We start from the raw sequence: 14,390 nt of genomic DNA, 5'->3' as shown, positions 1-14,390 counted from the left end.
TTTTTAAAGCAGTTATCATACTGTTGCAATTATCATACTGTTGTAGAAGTACATATTTATTATCCTCCTGGCATTTTTCTTTAGAGTGGGCAACATTCAGCTTAGAGTTCTGTGGCTTACTCTAGGGTGTCATCGAGAGATTTAAGAATATTCATTTAACACATTCAGTATATAAACTTTAGCACAATTGTGTTGCGGTGTCTTTTTATGTGTACTGGCATATCCTTTTTATTGCAATTAAAATAATCTTTTAAACTTGCAGTTACCCCATTTTGCAATTGCATGTGTGCACAAGTTTGAGAAAAATAATCTTTCAAAAACTCTAGAGGTACATTGATTTGCTTCCGCAAGAGGTCTCAAGCAATTTTCAGATTTCAAAGATTTTTTTTTCTGTCTGAAATATGTGTATGAATAAAAAAAGACATGTTCATCTTTTTTCTCTCCCAGAGCTGTCTTTAATCACACTGCACTGGTTCCTCACTGCCTTTGCCAGTGTGGTGGACATCCGAATCCTGCTGCGAATCTGGGACCTACTGTTCTACGAAGGCTCAATGGTGCTCTTTCAGGTTACGCTTGGCATGCTGAAGATCAAGGTAATTCAAGGCTTTGATTGTTGTGTTAGCTGAACTGTTTGCTTTGTTTCGAAACAGGCACTTATAATTTGTTCAAATTAAATTAAAATTGCATTTACTTATTGGATTGAACTCCAAAGCTCACCGAAATGTAATTACTTAAGTTACACGTTTAAAACTCTCCTCGCATTGTTCTTCGACAAAAAGTTTAAAAGTTGACTGTTGTATAAAAGTTGAATTGTTGCTTTATTTGTTGGTTCATTGGGTCACTTTTTTACATTACCAAACCTCTCTAGAGTTGGTTTTTAGTTGGGCGAATCTCTAAGCAAAACTTAGCAAAGGAAAAAAACCGACCATATTCTAAAACATGATCCAAATCTGAGAACCATGTACGAACTAATACTTTACATATTTAAAAAAAAAAAAATTCTGTCATCCTTTCTTTGACTTTCTTTGTCCTATTGAACATAAAAGAAGATATTTTGAAGAAAGCTGAAAGGCTTCCATAGTATTCCATTTTGACTTAAATAGTATTTTTTTTCATGGTTACAGGTTTTCAGCTTTCTACTTCTTTTGTGTTCAACAGAAGAAAGAATTTGATAGGGGAACCTCTTCAGGGAGAGTAAATAATGAGTGCATTTTCATTTCTTTGGGTAAACAATTTTTTTAAAGGGTCATGAAACCCCCGTCTCAGCAGGGTGTTTTCACACCTATAGTTTAGCTTTATTTAGCTTTAATTAAGTGGGAGTGTCGAGTGGCGAAAGAGGGAAGGGTTTGCGTGAAAAGGAGAATTCATTATGTGAACTAAAGGTGATTTTCACGCCGGCAACACAGACGGAGAGATAGACAGTGACTACTTTACATGGATATCAGTAATAGAATTATTCGCCTTAATCTGATTAAGACAATAATATGGTGTTTACATGAGTTGCGTTTAGAATGTTCCTTTCATGATCCCGTTTTACATGTTATTGCACATAATTCCACACTGTGGTATCCACATTTCCCCTGGAGTTTCAAGTGTTTCATTCTTCATTTGTCAACTTTAACTGCACTTTGGCACTTTCACTTTTATTCAGGAGCATTTCATGCATGCCCCCCATGACAAACGAGATATTGGATGCGAGTATAAACTGCAGTCTGAGTGTTGTTTTAATAGAGCCTTTGATACCACACACGAATGGGAGAAAAAAAAAAACCTACGCATTTCTAAGTAGAAACACAGCCGTGTGTGTATAGACTATCCTGTCACAAGTTGCAGCGAAAATCCTAAACTACGGTAATAGTTTGATTAAGGTGTTTACATTGGAATAGCAGCATTTACAGCGGATCTTTCACTCCATAATATTGCAGTGATATTAACGTACTGTAAACTTAGTAACTAAATCATTTTGATTAAGGTATGTCTTTAAAAACTGGAAGAGTACTGCTGACAATACAAACTAACATTGCCATCTCAATAAATATAAACAAAGAACACTGATCACATACTTACCCAATCTGTAGAGACAGGACAATCAACACAAACTGGAACCGCTTCTTTTTTAAAAGGAGAAGAGTGGCAAATCCAGATTTCACTATTTCCAGATGCGAAAAGCTCTCAGGTAAAAAATGTTAGCAGAGCACTGTAATCCACACGTAAGTCAAGCTGGCCTCTCATAGCGGGTAGATGGAAACAAAACCTTCATTACGGCACATTTATAAACGCAACACTGATTCTTTTTTCTTTAACTTGTTTTATTTACGGTTGGCAGCACAACATGACGTCACTCTGCCGTCTGAACACTGTAACAGGTAAATGAAGTATTCAAAGCTATATCATGCATATTAATGAACTTGCAACTCATTCACAATAAAGCGCACTGATTGGTTCAAACCAAGTCTTTCTCATGAATTACTGCTGAAAGCTCAAAGATGTCATGTTGTACCCGCCGGTAGAGACAGCCAATCTCCATGCTGAAATTAACTCTATGATCTCATCGCTTTTCACTTTTTTTTGTGTCCTTGGTGTTTTAAGCAACGTGGGACATATATGAGACTGTCAACATCTCAAAAAAAAAAGTGTTTTAGTGTTTTGTGACCCTTTAAAAGTTTGATTTGGCACATAGTCAATAATAATCCTTTCTTCTTGTGTTTTAAAGGAGGATGAGCTGGTATCATCTGAGAACTCGGCCTCCATCTTCAACACACTGTCAGATCTTCCCAGTCAACTAGAGGACGGGGCGGCAGTGCTGGGAGAGGCTGTGCGTCTAGCCGGATCTCTGTCTCAGGAAAACCTGGACACGCACAGACACAAGCATCTGGCCTACATCTTGGCAGAGCAGGCCCAGCTCAACTCCAACAACTCCCATTCCCTCAACACCAACCTCAACAAGGCGAGTACACCATCAGCTTTGATGCACACATTACAAACATCTTCTAGTTAGCTCATTGTTGTATATCACTGTGCAGGTGGTGCGCAGACAGAACATGCGCAGGAAATCCACCCTGAGTTCACTGCTGTGGGGAGAGGACGAGGTGGAGGCACTGAAGGCCAAAAACATTAAACAGACGGAGCTGGTGGCAGCACTGAGAGAAGCCATCAATCGCACCGCAGAGCACTTTCACTGCCTGGACCCCCGTAACTGCAGCACTGTAAGAGTCACTCCATCACATGAGTCGCATTTCCCGATCTGTCAGGAATAATTGAATTAGAAACAGCAACACTCTGACTCATGCACTGCTGCTCTGAGCCGACCTGATGACTCACTCAGTTGTTTTGTTGAATTGCATAAATCAAGCCTATCAACAAGAAATTAGCAGCACACACTTATTCCCAGTAAACAGATCGTCACACGTCATAGTTTTGGGGCTTTAATCAGTAAGTAGTTGCATATCATGCCAGATGCATTATTTTATAATACTCAGTCCCCCTTTTGCATTTGGAATATCTAAATATTACACTGGAGGACAATTTCTATTGTCTTACTAACATGCTAATAATAATTCATTTATAGTTGCATTAAGGACCTGCATAGCTTACATTTTGGTATGATTAGTAATACTAAAGAAGTAATGACATACTTCTATGTATTTTTAGTATTTCTGTTGTTATGTTACTATGCAAGGAACAATTGACAATTGGATTATTTGGATAATAGTGCACACCTGAGGTGGTGATGTGGCCACAGTGCAGTTGTTTCTAATAATTAGGCCCTCATGGTTGGTTCTGTTAAGCTGCGGTCATACTAGGTGGGCGGGATTAAACAAGATTATTAGACATTAAAAAAAGCGAGCGATTGCTTCATGTTTTAACTTTCTGTCCAGAGAGGTCATGTTTTGATTCTCGATTGGTCTCATGCAGTCAAGTGATGCGATTTTGCAGGTCAGAGTTTACCAAGCTTGAACTTGCACCGTAGCAACCTGCGGAACTTGACGCATGACCCTGCGTTTCCGGTCTGAAGCATTCGCATGCGTATGAAGGGAAGTCTTTGGGGAGAAAAGTCAAGCGTGACCGCAGCTTTATGCTAGGTAATATGCCTCAGTGAACCAAATTTATAGATTTTTATATCAAATACATCTCATTCATTTAAGGAATACTGAGTGGTTCTCAATGACATTTGTGATATTAAGTAAATAGTGACAGGTTTGCTTTCCTGCGCCTATTAATGGATAACCTTGAAAGACTGCACATATTTTTTATTTTACTGTTTAACTTCTGAATGCAAGCCAGTTTATATTAAAAATACAGTCTATATGTCTAGTTTTACAGACACCTACAAACACATTTTTTTTAAGAAACAGGTTTTGTGAACACTTGCACTGTCTGTTGGTGCTCTAGATTTGCTGGTTTCAAACGGATGAATTGATATTTTTGGCACAATTGGTCATATTTTCTGGATGGTCAAATGTATATTAAAGTTATCTGTTATTTTAATTATTACTATTATTTAAGATACAGATCAGAGCAAACTATTCATTTACTATTAAAGGGCATTCCCCCTATACATCTTTTTCTTTAAGGGGGGTCAAGCATTAAGAGGGGGGTCAGACCCCCCCTCCCCAAACAGTAATTGAAAATAATTACATGTCAATCATTCATTCATAATTATAATTATTTTCTAAAAATAAAATAGAAATAAATTAAACTGTGGTGACCTTTGAAATAGAGACTAAGCTGAAGGAAAATGAATGAATAAATCATAAAGTATTGTAATTTTTGTAATAATAATTACTGTTGTTTACGATTTATCATTGATATGTTTATCATTGTCACCCATAAGATATAAAATGCTCAAATTTGTATGAGTTTGTATTTTTTTTTATTATTTTTTTTGTGCGTGCTTAGGATTTGACTCCAGATTATTCCATGGAGAGCCATCAAAGGGATCATGAGAACTTCCTGGTCGTGTCGAGAAATCGACGGAGAAGAGCGAAAGCATTACTGGACTTTGAAAGGCACGATGATGATGAACTGGGCTTTCGAAAGAATGACATCATCACTGTGAGCGTCTGCTGTTTCGGTCATGTAAACATGTTAACCGCCGCTTTGTTTTTATTCCTCATTTCTTTATTTTTGTTTTTGTTCTCAGATCATCTCTCAGAAAGATGAGCATTGCTGGGTTGGAGAGCTGAACGGCCTGAGAGGTGAGTGGAGATGTGCTTACAAACAATGTTAAACTTGTCTTTGATTTTCTGATGTGCTTATTATTACAAGTTAGGGCTGTAAAATGTGAGTTCACAAAAATTATGGAGAAGAAAATAAAAATTTTTCGTTTTCCCCTTTCTGTAAAAACGTCAAACCATCAGTATTTACCTTTTGAATGTCAAATATTAGCATAGTTTGGTTGGAATTACTATGCTCAGATTCTAGTCACTATTCTAGTCACTTATTCTGACAATAGCACTTATAAATTGAAGTCTGTACGTGGACTTGCAAAATTGCAATGCTCCCATAGACTTGACATTTTCAGTTACATATACAACAACCATAAAAATGTTTCTTATGCTTTATGGAAAAATAGTCTCAAATATATTAAGCCATATTTCTTTTCTCTCTGTATACTCTTTTTTTTTTTTTTTTTTTTTTTTTTTTTCAGTTTTAAAATGTATCAGTAGCTACGTTTACATCCACCTATTTTATGCACATTTTGGATATTCACATCTGTTTTTTACACTGTAAAACATCTGAAATGTTGTTTTGGTCATTCTTAAACACCTTAATCATCTCAGTATTAGTGTTATTATATTATTAATTACCTCTAGAACTGTCAAGAGCATCTGTGCTCCGTGTCTGACACCTTTAAACACTATCGCACGTTCACTGCACGTCAGGATTGCCTTCTGGAATGCAAGTCATTTATTAAAAGAAGAAAAGGTTGACACAGCTTCTCCTACTGCAGCAAATTCAGTTTTTACTGTTGATTTTTGGCGCCAGACAGGAAGTGACGATCTTGTTCGCTTTGACTCGTTGGATTGAAACGCTGCTTAATTTGTACATCTTTTATGTGATATTCCAGTTTTGCGCACAAAGTTCATTCGCATTTTTAGATGGAAACGTAGCTACTGTTTATAATGTTTCCCCCAAATTTTTTGGAAACTTTACAAATATGTTGGTCATGCAAAAATAATTCTGCATCTGCAGTGGTAATAACAATGCATTAATTCACAGCATGTATTGATGAATAAGACACTTTTTGGCATATGTATAATGCTATCCGTTTGTCCCTTTAGGCTGGTTTCCTGCTAAATTTGTGGAAATTTTGGACGAACGAAGTAAGGAGGTAATCTAAAGAATAATTTTCCTTTAAAAGTGACATTTTCAAACTTGAAACAGATTGTTTATTGAGTACTCCAGGACAGGTTTTCATAAGTGGTTTTTATTACAAAGTTTAGAATGTCCTGTTGTATCCTAAAACCGCCGGATAAAAGGGTTTCTCATGCTCCTGTGTTGTTATTCCAGTACTCTTTGGCTGGAGATGACACTGTAACTGAGGCAGTGAATGACCTGGTCAGAGGCTCACTGTGTCCTGCTCTAAAGGCCATCTTTCAGCATGGCCTGAAGAAACCCTCCATACTGGGGGGACCCTGTCACCCATGGTTGTTCATCGAGGAGGTATATTAATTATCTTACTGTCATTATCTAGTGTGAGTATGAACATTACTAAGTGAACTATTTTGTGTTTGTGTACATTTTTATCACAGGCAGCCAGCAAAGAAGTGGAAAGAGATTTCAACTCTGTTTACTCCAGATTAGTGCTTTGCAAAACTTACAGGTGAGGCATGGAGTAATTTTAAAATCTACTCTGAATTCTCTTAACAGTGATTTGTTGATATAATATCCGCTCTGATCCTTGTCTCTTCAGATTAGATGAAGATGGGAAGGTGCTCACACCTGAAGAGCTACTTTATAGGGTAAGTTCAACAACAGAATAAAAACAGTAGTCACATCGTATATTGGAGAAGTTGAGCAGTTTTGTGTCTGAGCATTGAGCGCCCTCTACTTGTCATCTTAGGCAGTGCAGTCGGTCAACATGAGCCACGACACTGCACATGTTCAGATGGACGTCAAGTTCCGCTCTCTCATCTGTGTGGGCTTAAAGTAAGTCTCACTGCTATTTTTACTACTGCTGAATATCCAAGTGTGTGGCATCTACAAAATGTTTAGCTTTGTGTGTGTGTGTGTGTGTGTGTGTGTGTGTGTGTGTGTGTGTGTGTGTGTGTGTGTGTGTGTGGTGTCAGTGAGCAGGTGTTGCACCTGTGGCTGGAGGTCTTGTGTTCCAGTATGAGTGCTGTGGAGAAGTGGTACCATCCCTGGTCTTTCCTGCGCAGTCCTGGCTGGGTTCAGATCAAGTGTGAACTCAGGTGAGACTAAACCTCTGCTGATGGACTGCAATTGAGCTTAAAAAGGATCTGAACCAAAAAGGAAACTGAAATTGTTCATTTTGGGGGGGTTTAATGTTTTATTGTACTTTTTTCAAGACTACCATACTTTACAGAAAGCAACGTGACTTTAAAGGCTAGTTTATACTTCTGCGTCAAGTGATCGACGTGACCCACATCGCATGTCTTGCGCGTTGTCATGCATTTATACTTCTGCGCGCTACTTGTGTTGCTCTGCAATAACACTTTTGAAATGCTAGCTGGCAGTAGGTGTTTATGTTCCTCTGTGTCAAGTGTCTTCACTGGTGTTTTGTTTTTCTGAACACTACCTTAATCTACAAGTGGCTCAGACTTCCTCATTTTGAGGGGAAACCTGCAGACATGCAACAACTTTAATCATAAGGTAAACACGAAACAAGTTTCCATCTAGAGCTTCATGGGACTCGACTCTGGGCTACATCAGGCTCACGTGGCTCTCAACCCCGCCCACACTTATCAGCGCTACCAAGCTGACCAATCACAGAGCTTGCGTTATATAGTTGCAACGTAGTTACATTTTTTGAGAGGAGCGCGTTGGCGAGGGCTATGCGTCTACATGCAGGCTGCCCCGGTGCATAACCATCCACTTGACACAAAAGTATAAATCAGCCTTAAGCCTTTTGCTGAGTTAAGACTGCACGATTTTCAAAGTAGTCATGTCACAGATGTTTTCACTATCTGGGGTAGCACTTCACCGCTGCTGTGTTCACACTGCAAAATGGGTCGACAACAGGGGATCACACCACATGCCTTTACAAGACAAATGCAGACAACTTTGTCTCGGTCCTCGGTCTCACAACAAAACACGTGAGAAGTGACATGAAAACAATACAATGTGACGCAGTATATACATGGTTTCCGCAACATTCTTTCTTCCATGGCGGGGCGCCACACCAAAATTCTTCTCACCACGGCTACATTACAGCTTCTCGTTCAAAACATTCAGTCATTGTTGTTTTTGTTTTTTTTAAAAAGTGGGTTATAATTATAACAGCGCAAACTTTTCTGTAATTGTAGTAGTGCTATGCGTTATTTGTTTAGCCCTTTAAAGTGACATGCTGACTGACAGGTGCGTAATGCCAGCAAACACAACGTAGCTTTCAGTTAAGATGAACAAAGTTTCTATAATTATACTTTATTTATAGATAAAGGACCATGGTTCTGCGTACGATGACTTTATCTTGCTGGAGTTTATTGCCTTTTCACTTTACTTCAGGAGGCAATAATGCCGCTCTGTAGGACTATTGGAGAAATTCATAAATTTTCCTAGCAAATCTTATAAATGTTGGAGAAATACTCATTACATAAACGCACTAAATCGCACTTCAGCAGTGTTTATTAGAGAACCCACAAAAAGATCTGCGCTTGAGCAGCATACATTTGTGGGGGCGCAAGAGGTTTTGTGCACGAGCAGTGGAAATCAGCGCACAGGCAAAGAAATTCGCTTGCTTGTATTTCATAAATGTGCTCACGACATTCCTCCATTTGTCATTGAAATAACACCATCGGTAGTTGGTAGATTTGTGTAAAAGGCCTGCCACCACAGCTGAAAAAAATCCTGGAGGAAACACCGATATATATTATTATTAACTACATAATGAGAAAGAAGCCTTTACTGGAGTAGAAAATTTACTTATTTAGCAATTACTGATCATTTAGTGTTATTGCACCCAAACTCTGGAACTCTCTACCACACTCACTCCGCTCTGCTAATAATATCTCTGAATTCAAATCCTTTACTTAAGACTCACTTATTTTCTGAATGCTTCGCATCTGATCTGCCAAACTGACCACTTAATCTGATCCACCACTACCCTGTCTCTTAGGTCTTGTTTGTGTTATTCAAGTTTGTTATATTTGACCTCATGTATGTTTGTTTATCTTTTTGTTGCATTCCTTGTAAAGTGTCCTTGAGCTCTGGAAAGGCGCTATATAAATAAAAATTATTATTATTAATTATTATTATTAATTAACAATTTCTCCTCAACTTTTTTCTATTTCGACCTGGTTGTGGTATTGATCAGATGACACGTCAAACAGACACAGTGCTCCTGCCAAATTCACACTAGTTTTTCCAAATAGACTGAAAAGAAGCTCTTAACTTCTCCCCCAACCTCCAACTGGCCTGCAGATACCCATACTAGTGGATGCTGCTCTCTCATTGGCTGGAGGTAATCGTCAATATTATTTTCAATCAGAACACATTTCACACTGCATGATTTTGAATCGCAGACAGCTTCAGATATTTAGCCTGCCAAATATCTCTCGGATGTCAGCGACTCATCGGCGATTCTTTCAGATGTCGTCTTTGATAGTTCACACTGTGTGATTGTTACTTACGTGAGCGAACACTGATTTGCCTGATTTCATCAATTATTTTTTTATTTTTTATTTTTTTTGCGCTGATTTCTCAAAACCTGTCGGTGAGTCAATATTGGAGCTAAAATCATGCAATCTGCATTTGTGTTCTAAAGAAAAATGTTGAGTGAAAAAAAAACTGGTAAGTCTAAGTCAAGTTAGTGTAAAAAATGTTGATATAGCAGAAAGCATGAAAATACTTAGTTGTGGTGCTTTGCATTTTTTCATGCTCTTAAATCACATTTTGACATGAATATTGCAGCCTGTTTCAGCTTATTAAAAGTTGGTAAATATTTTAGAATTTTTTTTGTTTTTGTTTTTTTGCAAGACTGCCCTGAACTGGAGAGCAGAAAAAAATTCTGTCTATTAATAAAAAAAAATGTCCTTGTATTTTTTTGTCATGTTATGGTGAAACTGCAATGTCTCTGCCCAAAGTAAACAATAAAAAGGCAAATGCACAATTATTAATACAGATATATATTTTTTATTTAAGTATACGTCATTATTTTTAGTGATCATGGATATTGTTATTAATCTGCAACTTTATAATATTATATAGATATTGTTTATATTATTTAGATATTGTTGTTGTATTATTGCTAATAAGTAAATCGCTTGTCATAAATGTGTCAGTAACTAACTACTATAGTTTATCTTCTGCTTTCAGAGTTCTCTCAAAATTTGCCTTCAGTCTTTCCCAAGACTGTGAGCTGCCTACCAAAAAAGAGGTGAGTGATTGGCACTTCCTGCACACACACACACACACACTCACACACAGAGCATCTCACCTGTCCTCCCACATGCCAGATACACTCACACACATGGGCTAACATGCATCTGCGTGTTTGTCTGCTCTTCCAGAAGTCTCCTGTTCTCAAATCTGAAGTGGTGGATGTCTTGGTGCAACATCACCTCTTTAGTTGGGACCTCTAGGTAACGCTGGCATCTAGTTAATAGCCTGCTGCTCGATAACTAGCTGCTAAAGCATCTCGTGGTGGTAGAAGCTTAGTAGCTGTAGAGCTTGCTGTGTGTATTGCTCTTCTATTCACTGCTTTTTATATAGTAGATTTACAAAGTGAGCACGATTCACATGCGCACTAATATGCTAATAACTGTCAAAAATCAGTTTGAAGTAACCTGTTTTACTGGTTTATATGCAAATCAGTAACCCGATAACGCAAGTAAGACTTGACAAAAAAAAACAATAGGCTTTTTCCAAACATGTGTTTGATTTCGTATGTGAGATGTGGTTATTAACTTGCTCATTCTCATATTTGAAGTTTCTATGGTTGTACCTTCTCTGCATGAGATGACCGCATATTTGTACAATTTCTAAGAGTCTCAGAGACCGTTTCCAATTCATTTTCTTCTACCCAATGATAAATGCTTTTTGTTTCTGGATGAGCTCAGATCTGCTGTGAAAAACACATGCTAAGTGTGTACATGCCAAGCACAATTATAGCAATGGGCAAACATCTGTGTTGATTGGCTCATGGTCTATGCTCTGGTTATTGCTTATGATAATATACAAGACCACACACACTTTTTTTGCTTATAAACATTTTCATGTTCACAAGCAATATTTCGGATTAAGAAAAAAAGGATTTGGGTCAAAACGGATCGACCAGAGTTCATTATCACTCCCAAAGCATTGATGAAAAATGCAGCCAGTGACAAAGGAAGGATGTCATAATAATGTAACATTCAGTCAGTAGCTGGGAAAGAGTTAGGCCTACTTGCATTAAGGAGATGCATGTAAACAAACTCACTAACTGAACCTCTAAAAACTGGAACTGCAGCTCTCATGTGGAATACTACTTAAACTCTAAGGCAAATACTGTTCTCCATCTTTTAGTGTGAAAGCTTGGAAAGTTGTCTTGATGCTCTATACCAGGGGTGTCCAAACTTGGTCCTGGAGGGTCGGTGTCCTGCAGATTTTAGCTCCAACTTGCCTCAACACACCGGCAAAGATGTTTCTAGAAAGCCTAGTAAGAGCTTGATTAGCTAGCCCTGGTGTGTCTGATTGGGGTTGGAACTAAACTTTGCAGGACACCTGCCCTCCAGGACCAAGTTTGGTCATGTCTGCTCTATACAGTACAGGTTGTGTCAAATCAGAGATTAATATTTATTTATTTTTTTGTCACAAAAAACTTTTGCTACTTTAATTAGGTAATCGTCTTTCAATAGTGATGGGAAGTTCTAATCATTTAACTGACTCTGACCTTTGAGTCTTATTAAGATGAACAAATCTTATTCGAGTCATTTTGTTCAATTTGCCAAAATATTTTTAAAATGTTACGAGTTGCGTCCAAACTTATCTACAACTACATCAAACGTTGATCACACTACAAACAAATCAGGATTAGAATTCCATAAGAAAGAAAAAAATAATCATTTATTGTTTACCTGCTCTTTTGTCTGATTACGTCAGCTCACCTCTTCTTACAACTCTTTAAATTTGTGTCATTCACATCATGCTGCCAGTCCTATATAAGCTTAAACAATGCACACAGTCTGAGCCAAAAGGAGCCATGATGAGTTCAGCTCTCGAGTCTTCTGGTTTTTGATGAATGAATGGATCAAATCTTTTTCCAGCTCTGGCTGCATATGATTTGCCTTTTTGTCTTTCACTTGATGAACGAACGACTCAAACTCGATTGAAAACTCGAAAAAGGATCTAATCTTCTACTCCACCTGACAAGTGTGTGCATGCGTGAATGAACAAATCACTCCCTAAGAAGACTGTCCTACAAAAAATTGTTCTAAATGAACAAATCATTCAAAAATGACCCATCACTATCTTTCTACTGCATTTTGAAGGTATATGACATTCACAGCCGTGCAGTAGGTAGTGCTGTCGCCTTACAGCAAGAAGGTCACTGGTTGGAGCCTCAGCTGGGTCAGTTAGCTTTTCTGTGTGTAGTTTGCATGTTCTCCCTGTGTTCGCATGGGTTTCCTCTTGGTTGTAAGAGTCTCCAACAACAGTTTAATATGCATGCAAGGTCAAAAAACACTTTCATGGTCTTATAATCTGCATTTATTTTTACCTAATTATCCCAGCGACTCCCGTATGAATCGTCCAGTGATTCATTTGTTCCCAAACCCCTCCTTAGCGCGAAGCTAATCTGCGCTGATTGGACCAATGACAGTCTGTTGCGATGGTTGCGATTGGTCGACTGCCTTCAGTGAGAGAGTGAAATGCCAAACAGCTAATCAGCAATATAAAAGTAATCACAGTTCATACACGCTTGATAGTGTAGGCGTGGATTTTAGCTGCCAGTGGGTCAATGTAAATACAGACGACTAACTATTTTATTGAGCAAAAACTCCAAAAACTGTTGAGGAGATCTTCTAGCTTGTCTCACTCTGCTCTTTTCACAGACACACACACACACACACACACACACACACACACACACACACACACACACACACACACACACTGCTCCTCCACGGAGCTCCGTAAAAATAAAGCAGTGTGTATGCATCACATTTTGTAACAGTATAGCTCACTATACTGTTATAGCGAGCTATATACTGGAACTAGGCTTGGGACGACAACCATTTTCAAGGTTTGAAAAAGTCAAGGATTTAAATCTGCTATGGTACATGTCACTTTTTTATTTTTACGTTTTAGGTTTTTTAAGAGAATAGTTACTCCTGCAAAAAAAAAAAAAAAAAAAAAAAAAAAGTTACCTGAAGATGTGGTTTTAAATTGTGAAGAAAATGTTTTAGAAACTAGTGAAGACAGCAGAAGTCAATGATTCTTTCTAATTATTTAGCCGGACATGTTTACTACCCCAAAAATGTTATAAATGTTTCTCTACATAAAATATAGTGTGTTCAAAGGGGGAAAAGTTTTAGTTTTTTTTACCCAGACATTTAAAAAGAATATATTTCAGAGCAGTAATCACAATACTGTGAAAGCGAGATTTTTTTTTTTATCCAAGGTTTTCATTCCGTCAGAATCTTATATCGACCCATGCCTACTTGGAACCTCACTCGAGGTAGTACTTAAAAAAAGTAGCAGGTAAAAATTATTAAATGCAGTAAAAAGCCCCCAAAAGTGAGTCCACCACCAAACAGCTCTGTACTTTGCAGTGGGAAAGCGCTTTTTGTGTAAACAGGCTTTGGAGGACATCCTAAGTGTCTGCTTCTGACAGACTTCCTGTGATAAGCTAATATCATATATCAAGAATGCATGCTCAGCCTCTTCCTGTCTGGATGGATGTAGGCTTTATGCTAATGGAGTGTTTGCAGTTCTCTTTAAATAACATTGAGAGGCATTACCTGCCGTTCACAGTTCAGTGAAGCGACATTCACTGTTAGCGCTAATGTTAGCCAGTAGAAGAATCACTGCTCTGACCTTTAGCTGGGTAGTTGAAGTGGTTCTCTTGTCTCCGGTGACCTTTTTGACTTTGACTGGAGCTCTAAAGCTCTGACAGAGCGTCGTGTTTAATTACAGTGAGGTAGTTGTGAAAATCAGCAGGAATGCTGATCACAGCTGTTTGTTTTAATTAGCTAAGCCATTCAAGGCAATGGAGCAGTGTTTAAGCAGCG

The 14,390-nt window shown here is 38.1% G+C and overlaps 1 protein-coding gene across 3 annotated transcripts in view; it reads left to right on the top strand.

Annotated features, from left to right (window-relative positions):
• Positions 1-14,390, top strand: part of sgsm3 (small G protein signaling modulator 3) — a 31,412-nt gene that overhangs the window by 15,789 nt on the left and 1,233 nt on the right. Inside the window, exons 9-22 of one of the 3 annotated variants that reach the window (XR_012398342.1) lie at positions 448-593; positions 2,714-2,947; positions 3,024-3,206; positions 4,900-5,055; positions 5,144-5,198; positions 6,285-6,334; positions 6,514-6,666; positions 6,756-6,826; positions 6,917-6,965; positions 7,067-7,152; positions 7,293-7,415; positions 10,498-10,558; positions 10,692-11,739; positions 11,895-12,542. Coding sequence is in view for 2 of the 3 variants with exons in the window: in XM_005164010.6 (XP_005164067.1) it covers positions 448-593; positions 2,714-2,947; positions 3,024-3,206; positions 4,900-5,055; positions 5,144-5,198; positions 6,285-6,334; positions 6,514-6,666; positions 6,756-6,826; positions 6,917-6,965; positions 7,067-7,152; positions 7,293-7,415; positions 10,498-10,558; positions 10,692-10,763 (1,439 nt within the window). In the remaining variant the exon portion in view is untranslated. Of the gene's footprint in view, positions 1-447; positions 594-2,713; positions 2,948-3,023; positions 3,207-4,899; positions 5,056-5,143; positions 5,199-6,284; positions 6,335-6,513; positions 6,667-6,755; positions 6,827-6,916; positions 6,966-7,066; positions 7,153-7,292; positions 7,416-10,497; positions 10,559-10,691; positions 11,740-11,894; positions 12,543-14,390 lie in introns of those variants that run through there. The other 2 variants (XM_005164010.6, NM_213330.1) reach the window with 2 other exon arrangements.

This window comes from Danio rerio, chromosome 3, assembly GCF_049306965.1.
Source record: "Danio rerio strain Tuebingen ecotype United States chromosome 3, GRCz12tu, whole genome shotgun sequence".
NCBI lineage: Eukaryota > Metazoa > Chordata > Actinopteri > Cypriniformes > Danionidae > Danio > Danio rerio.
Note: the sequence above shows the minus strand (reverse complement) of the source record. Positions and strands in the feature narration are given on the sequence as shown.